Below are 7,066 nucleotides of genomic sequence, written 5' to 3' on the forward strand. Positions count from 1 at the left end.
AACTTTGAGATACTCATTATAAAAATAAAAATTAAAATAAAACACTGTGGTTAGATATAACATTACATATTAGGCAATTGCTTGTTCATTAAAAAGTTGTGTAGCATCTGCACTGAAAAAGGTACCAGGTTTGCAAAAATTAATAAACTAGAGTGAGTGGTGTGGATTGACAAGTGTAACAAAATAAGGAAATAGTTCCGCCATTATCGCGTAAGGTGACACGTTTTGTAGAGAGAAAGTGACATGCAACCCAATTACCCAAACCCAAAATATTTGATTATAATCTTCACTCTCCACACGCTTGTTGCAGAGCAAAACCTTTAGAGACAAGAAACAAAGAGTGAACAGAGAGTTGAAAAAAAAAAAAAAGACTAGTTTTGTTGATTGATCATAATATAAGTATGAAAGGGAAAGCCAAAAGATCGAAAGTGAAGTTGGGGGTTCCTGTTCTGGTAATGGTTTGCTCCCTTTTCTTCTTTACTGGGCTCTTTGTATCTCCTATGCTCTTCAACTTTCAGGTTCTTATTAGCTTCTTCCTTTTGCTGGATACATATTTCATATTAAAAGCTCATTTAATTAGAATTAGCTATGATGATTATTGCAGGATTTTGGTGACGTGGGACAGGGGCAACCGTGGTCGAGATTGCTTCAGGAATCTGCTGCCAAAGAATATGGCAAGTCTGGAGACCCCTTTCTTCATTCAATCTCATTTCAGGTGTGACCCTTATAATCTCCTGTTCCTTCATGTTGAACTTTAGAAGGAGAAGGAGGAGTATTAATATATTTGGAAGTTTAGTTAGCATCAGCAGTAATTTAGATTTAATGGAGACTTTAGATCCCTTTCTACTGATAAAAAGATTTAGAGTTTGATTTGACTCTTATAAGGAAATTTTATTAGGCAAATGAAAAGAGAAATAAACTCTGTGAATTTCTCCGTGTATAACTATTTAAACGTCTCTTTTGTTAGTTTAATCTTTTGAGAGGAGTAGTTTTACGACAGATGTCGCACTTTCTTTTGTTCAGATTTTGAGTTGGCGACCAAGGATAGTTTACTTTCCGAATTTCACAACTGCAGATGTATGCGAAAAAATAATTGAAATGGCAAAGCCTAAATTGGAACCCTCTAAATTGGCATTGAGGGAAGGAGAAACTGTTGAGAGCACAAAAGGCACTCGAACAAGGTACTCTTTATCATGTAATTTTGGATCTTATATTGTATGCAGAAAAAAAAAAAAGATAATGGTGTCACATGATAATTTTACGGTAAAAATTCAGGTGAAGTCGACTTTACGGGAAGTTGATACCTGAGAGCCGTTAGATGAATTTATTTAGTCAAATTAGTCAAATCATTTAACGGCTCTCAGGTATCAACTTCACGTGAAGTCAACTGCACCTGAGTTTCCACCTAATTTTACCTTACCATAGTTAAAGTTGAGTGCTAACTTTCAACTGTCAACAGTTCAGGTGCATTCATCTCTGCATCAGAAGACAAATCTGGTATCTTAGACTTCATTGAAAAGAAAATTGCTAAGGTTACAATGATACCAACGAGTCATGGAGAAGTATGTTTTTGTTTCTTAATCTGTTTGTGAACCTTCTTCCATGACAGGAAAACTGTTCTATTCATGTATGTTGCTGTAGTGCAGGCATTCAATATACTGAGATATGAGGTTCTTCAGAAATATGATACTCATTATGATGCCTTCGACCCATTTGAATATGGAAATGTTCGGAGCCAAAGGGTATATACCTTTCTTCACACTCTCTACTTTTCTTTTCACCATAATATGCTAATTCTGAAGCTGGTTGTCTCATGCTTAATTGCGCAGATTGCTTCGTTTTTACTATACCTATCAACTGTAGAAGCAGGAGGAGAAACCATGTTCCCTTTTGAGGTGAAACATGGAATTTACTACCATCTCTTTGATACTTTCCATGCCATCAAACTTGATGATAAGTGTTTTTAATTTGCAGGATGGTTTGAACATGGACATTGGTTATGATTATAAACAATGCATTGGTTTGAAGGTGAAGCCAAGACAAGGTGACGGGCTTTTATTCTATTCAGTTCTTCCAGATGGGAACATTGATAAGGTAATAATCTTCCATTTTAGACAACAATGTTATAATAATTTTTTCGAAAGATCATGTGGCTCCTATGAAAAAGAACACCCTTCTCTGTCTTTGTTTTTTTTTAACTCTGTGAGACTAATTAGTCCTTCCTCTGTTAATAATTTCGCTCTTGAAAAGTTAATCAACTCATTTGTCCATAAGTGTAAGCTAGGATTGACAAATTTTATTTATTTGGGATTTCATTGCCTTTTATACCGGGAATGGATCCTCTCAATTGTTAAAAAAAAATTGAGAGTGTAAAGTGTGATCTTTAACCCTCCATTGCTCTCTCTCTCATATTTATTCTTGGTCCCACTTATAAAACTAACAATAAGGTAGCGTTTGTTTTGAGGTACTGAGACAGAGACTGAGAGACTGAGACTTAGTATCGTGTTTGTTAGTTCAGAGACTGGTACTAAAATTTCTGTCTTTGTCTTTAAAATTTCAGTATTTCAGTACCTCCAGAAAGTAGGGACACAAGGGACTGAAATTTTTAGAGATGGAGACTGAAACTTTAATAACATTTTATACCTAAAATACTTTCATTTCAATTATTTAATTCCAATTTTACCCTTTGTGCAAATTAAATTAGAGTTTCATTCTTGTTTCAATTCATGTCTCCTATTTTGCACCAAACAGAATACTGAGATTTATTTCAGTCCCTGTCTCTTAGTCTCTGTCTCTCAGTCTCAGTCTTTCCATCTCTGTCTCTCCACCAAACGCTACCTAAGAGATCACACTTTACTCTCTCAATTGTTTAAAAAAATGGAGAGGATCCATTCTCTTTTATAGCAGAGTAATTATTAGGGCCATTTAAGATTTTTTTCTATTTTTTGTTTTTATTTCATATATATTAACTAAATTTATTATGCAAGAATTAAAAAATATTAATAATTTTTAAATTATTTTTACTTATAGAAATTGAATAAAAAATATGCATATTAATAAGAATGACATTACTAATTATTGTTCTAAGCCTTATCTATTTATTATTAGTTATTCTAAAATGTTAAAATATAGACTTTTGATGTCATGTCTACATGGTTAGTTAACATAAATATTATTATTTGTTATAATTATTATAGATAAAATATTGTGTCAATTTTTTTATTATTTATTATAAAATAGAATATACACTTCATCTAATAATAATAAGTTTATGTAAATTATGATGGTTAATTTAAATTAAGTACACCTAAAATTAAATATAATCTAAATAATATAATATTTTAGTAATTGTTTTAAACAACAATGAAAAGATTAAAAAATATCTTCTCTATTCAATTTTTATGAGTAAAAATTTTAAAAATTGCTAGTATTAATCAGCTTTTATACAGTAAATTTAGTCGATATATATGAAAAAGATAACAAAAAATAAAAAAAAATCTTAAATGGTCCCTGACAATTATCTACAGAAGACAACAGATTCTAAACAAAAAAATTTGTCAATCGTAATTAGTATTTAACAGACAAATTAATAGTTTAACATGCCACATATAGGTATGTTTCGTTAATTCAGAGAGAAAACATTAATCGAAGGGTTAATTAGTCTCAAAAAAATAAAGATCAATAATTGAAAAAAAATTTTTTTTTTAGAATCTCGTTATCTAAGTAATTGTCAGGAATTATTTAAATTTTTTTCTCTAATAATATAATATTTTGTTACTTTCCTTCCTGGTTGATTATGTGAATGTCAGTGCAGACTTCTCTTCATGGAAGCTGTCCAGTGATTGAGGGGGAGAAATGGGTGGCAACTAAGTGGATCAATGATAAAAAGCAACACTACTAAATGTTCTTACTCCCAAATTTTCAATTTTCTCTATCAAATTCATCCATATGCAGATATATATGATGCCTCTTGGATACAAATTTTACTCTTGTTAATAATTCTATTGTAAGTTGTAATTTATTGATCAAATTTCCATTCTAGTTTTTTTTAGTATAACATATCTGCTGCATCTCTAAACTAATCTTGATTTCATTATCATTCAAATGGTTAAAATAAGAATACAATCATGCAACGTTATAAAAAAATCGATTATTTTATATAAAATACAATATATGTATTTAAAAGTTAAAAAAATGTAAATTCAATTATATCAAAAATATATAATGAAGACACTATAATTAAGTGAATTTGATTTCGTGTTAATCTAATAACAATTAAATAAAAAAATAATGTTATACATTCAAGTCTTTTTATAAATTAAGTTTAACCAAGTTAAATAATAATATTTAGGATAATGTTAATTATAATTGATTTTTATTATGTTAGATTAACTTAGTTGGATTTAATTAATGAAAAGATTTAGATATATAGTATTATTCTAAATAAAATAGATTGTATCATTATAATTAATATTAACTCTTAATTTGATTTGAGTTTTAATAATTTAACCAATTAACTAATAATTTTTTTTTAAATTACACAGTTATTAGAAAAGTCATATTTTATAATTTTTATTTTCTTCAAACCACTTATTTATTGGGCAATTCACTTAAATAAATCATTTGGAGAAGAATATTATTCAAATACAACTTTTTAAAAACCAACATGCAAATGCAATTTTTCATATTATTATAGAAACTACTACTGGTAATAGCGATTTAGGAGAGCACGTAAACTGCTACTGGTAGCCGCCGTTTAAGTGAAACAGTTTCTGTAGAAGCTGGCTTGGGCATAAGCCACTACAGAAAGTAGCAATTTATGTGTTGTTGTGCGTGAACGTAAACCACTGGAGGCAGTAACGGTTTATATTGAATATGTGTATAAAAACCGTGGAAACCGGCCGCAGATTCCTCATTTGGTATGGATTTGAGATTTTGGTTAGAGAGAGAAAATTATAGTGAGAGGGAGGAACACTTTGAGAGGGATTCGGGTTTTCTCAGCACTGACCTTCAATTGGACAACATAGCAGACGAATAGAGCTTGTACGACTGAACGGCATTACCCATATTGCCGGTGCCATTATCGACGAAGTTAGTTTTGTTTTATTTTTCTGAGTATTAGAATTTGTTAAATAGAATATAGTATGTAGGGTATAGGAATTCGAATTTATAATTTAATCTTTATAGTTGAGTATTAGGCTTTAGAATTTAGGATATAGAATGTCGTAGAGGTGTATACAAAAACCAAAATATTGTTAACCGGTTAAAAAATCATAACCACGTTTTGGTTAACTAATTCAACAAAACAAATTTAAAAAAAATCGATTTTTTACTGGTTAAACAAAACCAGAACCAAATTTTAAAAAATTTTAATTTCAAATTTTTATTTTAAATATTAGATTTTTTAAAAAAAAAATTTAAGAAACTGGTTTTTTGTTCTAGAAATCGGTTTTTGTCCAAAATGGGTTTATTTTTATAATCGATTAAAAACTGGTATTTAAATTTTATAGCCAGTTGATAAGCATTTTTATTATATAAAACCAATCTGATTAATTAAAATTTATAGTTTAGGGTGTTAGATTCAATGTGGATGTTATTTAGTGTTTATGTATGTATGAAGTAGAATAAATTTAAATTATTTAGTATTAATACGTTTAGGGTTCTTTTTAATTATTTAATAAATAAAAAATTTAACAATTTGATTTCTTAATTGAATAATAATTTAATTGTTTCATTGTTTAGTTATGGTATTATTTATTTATTTGGTGTAATTAGTTAGGATTTTTCTGTGTATCAAGCCGAATTTAACTGCTTTGTGTATATCTTTTCTGCATGGTGCAGCCAAGTAGGTGTATCTACAGCGTGAGGTGGCAACAAAAAATGTCTATGCATGAACGGATTATACCTTATTTAGAGAGGGCTGGTTTGTACCACTTGGCCAAGCTAAACAGTCGTTAGTTCTGGTTGGATGAGCCTATGGTTAGTGCGTTCATTGAGAGGTGGCGCCTCGAGACACACTTTTCATATGCCTTTTGGAGAGTACACAGTGACGCTGCAAGATGTGGCGTTTCAACTTGGGTTGCCTGTCGATGGAAAGGCCGTTAGTGGGTGCCTGGCAGAGTTTGAAAAATTCATGGAGGGTGGCCGACCAATTTAGGAATGGTTTCAGGAGTTATTCAGTGAGTTGCCACCGCCGAATAAGGTCAAGCAGATGACAGTCCACTTCACATGGTTCCATGAGAGGTTTAGGATGTTACCAGTAGATGCGACCGAGGATACTGTTTGCATATACGCACGTGCCTATATCATGATGTTGTTATCCACTCAATTATTTGGGGACAAAAGTGCAAACCGGGTTCATATTCGGTAGTTGCCCTTTGTGATGAATCTTGAGGACATGGGCAGTTATAGCTGGGGGTCCGCCGCATTGGCATAGTTGTATCGATGCATGTGTGGGTGGCGAATAGAAATGTCACCAACTTTGTGGGTCCTCTCCAGCTGCTACAGAGTTGGATATTCTAATGGTTTTCCTCTTTGAGGCCACCTGGGTTTGAGGATTTTTTATTTCTGTTGGCATCCAGGTATTCTTTATTCGTTTGAAGTTTATAAAATATTATATGTCGTGTTATACCTTCATTTTACCGCTTACTATGATTCAGGTGGGTCGTATACTTTCCACCAAATGATGAAAATGAGCAAAGGGTTATAAACTATCACATTGCGTTAGATTGATTGACCGCTCGAGATGTAAGTATCATGTCTGTGGTTGGTTTCATTAGTTGCGGTTCATCATTCTGACTATATATACATTCTATTTTAACGTTCGAGGATGTTGAATTTTCAGATTGTATGGGAGCCTTACTCCGCCCTTGACGTATCTTGCTGTGTTTCATCCTGAGATACTTACGGAGGAGCATTGTCGGTTATGGTGAACGGTTACCAGCTTGATATATTTTGCCGTCATTGAGTGGCATCAAGTTGATAAGGTGGTCCCCCAACTTGGCGGTGTGCAGCATGTTCCCGAGGGGGCTTTGAACATAGACTGGTTGCATGCTAAGAACGAGAG

At 31.9% G+C, this 7,066-nt stretch overlaps 1 protein-coding gene across 2 annotated transcripts; it reads left to right on the forward strand.

The window, feature by feature from the left end:
* The first annotated feature begins 279 nt into the window (after positions 1 to 279).
* LOC107616809 (putative prolyl 4-hydroxylase 9) lies at positions 280 to 4,027 on the forward strand. Of its 2 annotated transcripts, XM_016318730.3 has the most exons (8): positions 280 to 518; positions 605 to 715; positions 1,024 to 1,181; positions 1,460 to 1,562; positions 1,647 to 1,742; positions 1,830 to 1,895; positions 1,975 to 2,094; positions 3,815 to 4,027. In XM_016318730.3, exons 1-8 carry the CDS (start codon positions 402 to 404, stop codon positions 3,899 to 3,901), a joined length of 858 nt encoding a protein of 285 aa, XP_016174216.1. In that variant the 5' UTR covers positions 280 to 401; the 3' UTR covers positions 3,902 to 4,027. The 2 variants fall into 2 exon arrangements, with proteins under 2 accessions (XP_016174216.1, XP_088355616.1); XM_088499490.1 differs by lacking the exon at positions 3,815 to 4,027 and having other exon boundaries at positions 1,975 to 2,496.
* Positions 4,028 to 7,066: the final 3,039 nt, after the last annotated feature.

The sequence above is a fragment of the Arachis ipaensis genome, chromosome B9, assembly GCF_059453495.1.
Source record: "Arachis ipaensis isolate K30076 ecotype BB chromosome B9, ASM5945349v1, whole genome shotgun sequence".
Lineage (NCBI taxonomy): Eukaryota > Viridiplantae > Streptophyta > Magnoliopsida > Fabales > Fabaceae > Arachis > Arachis ipaensis.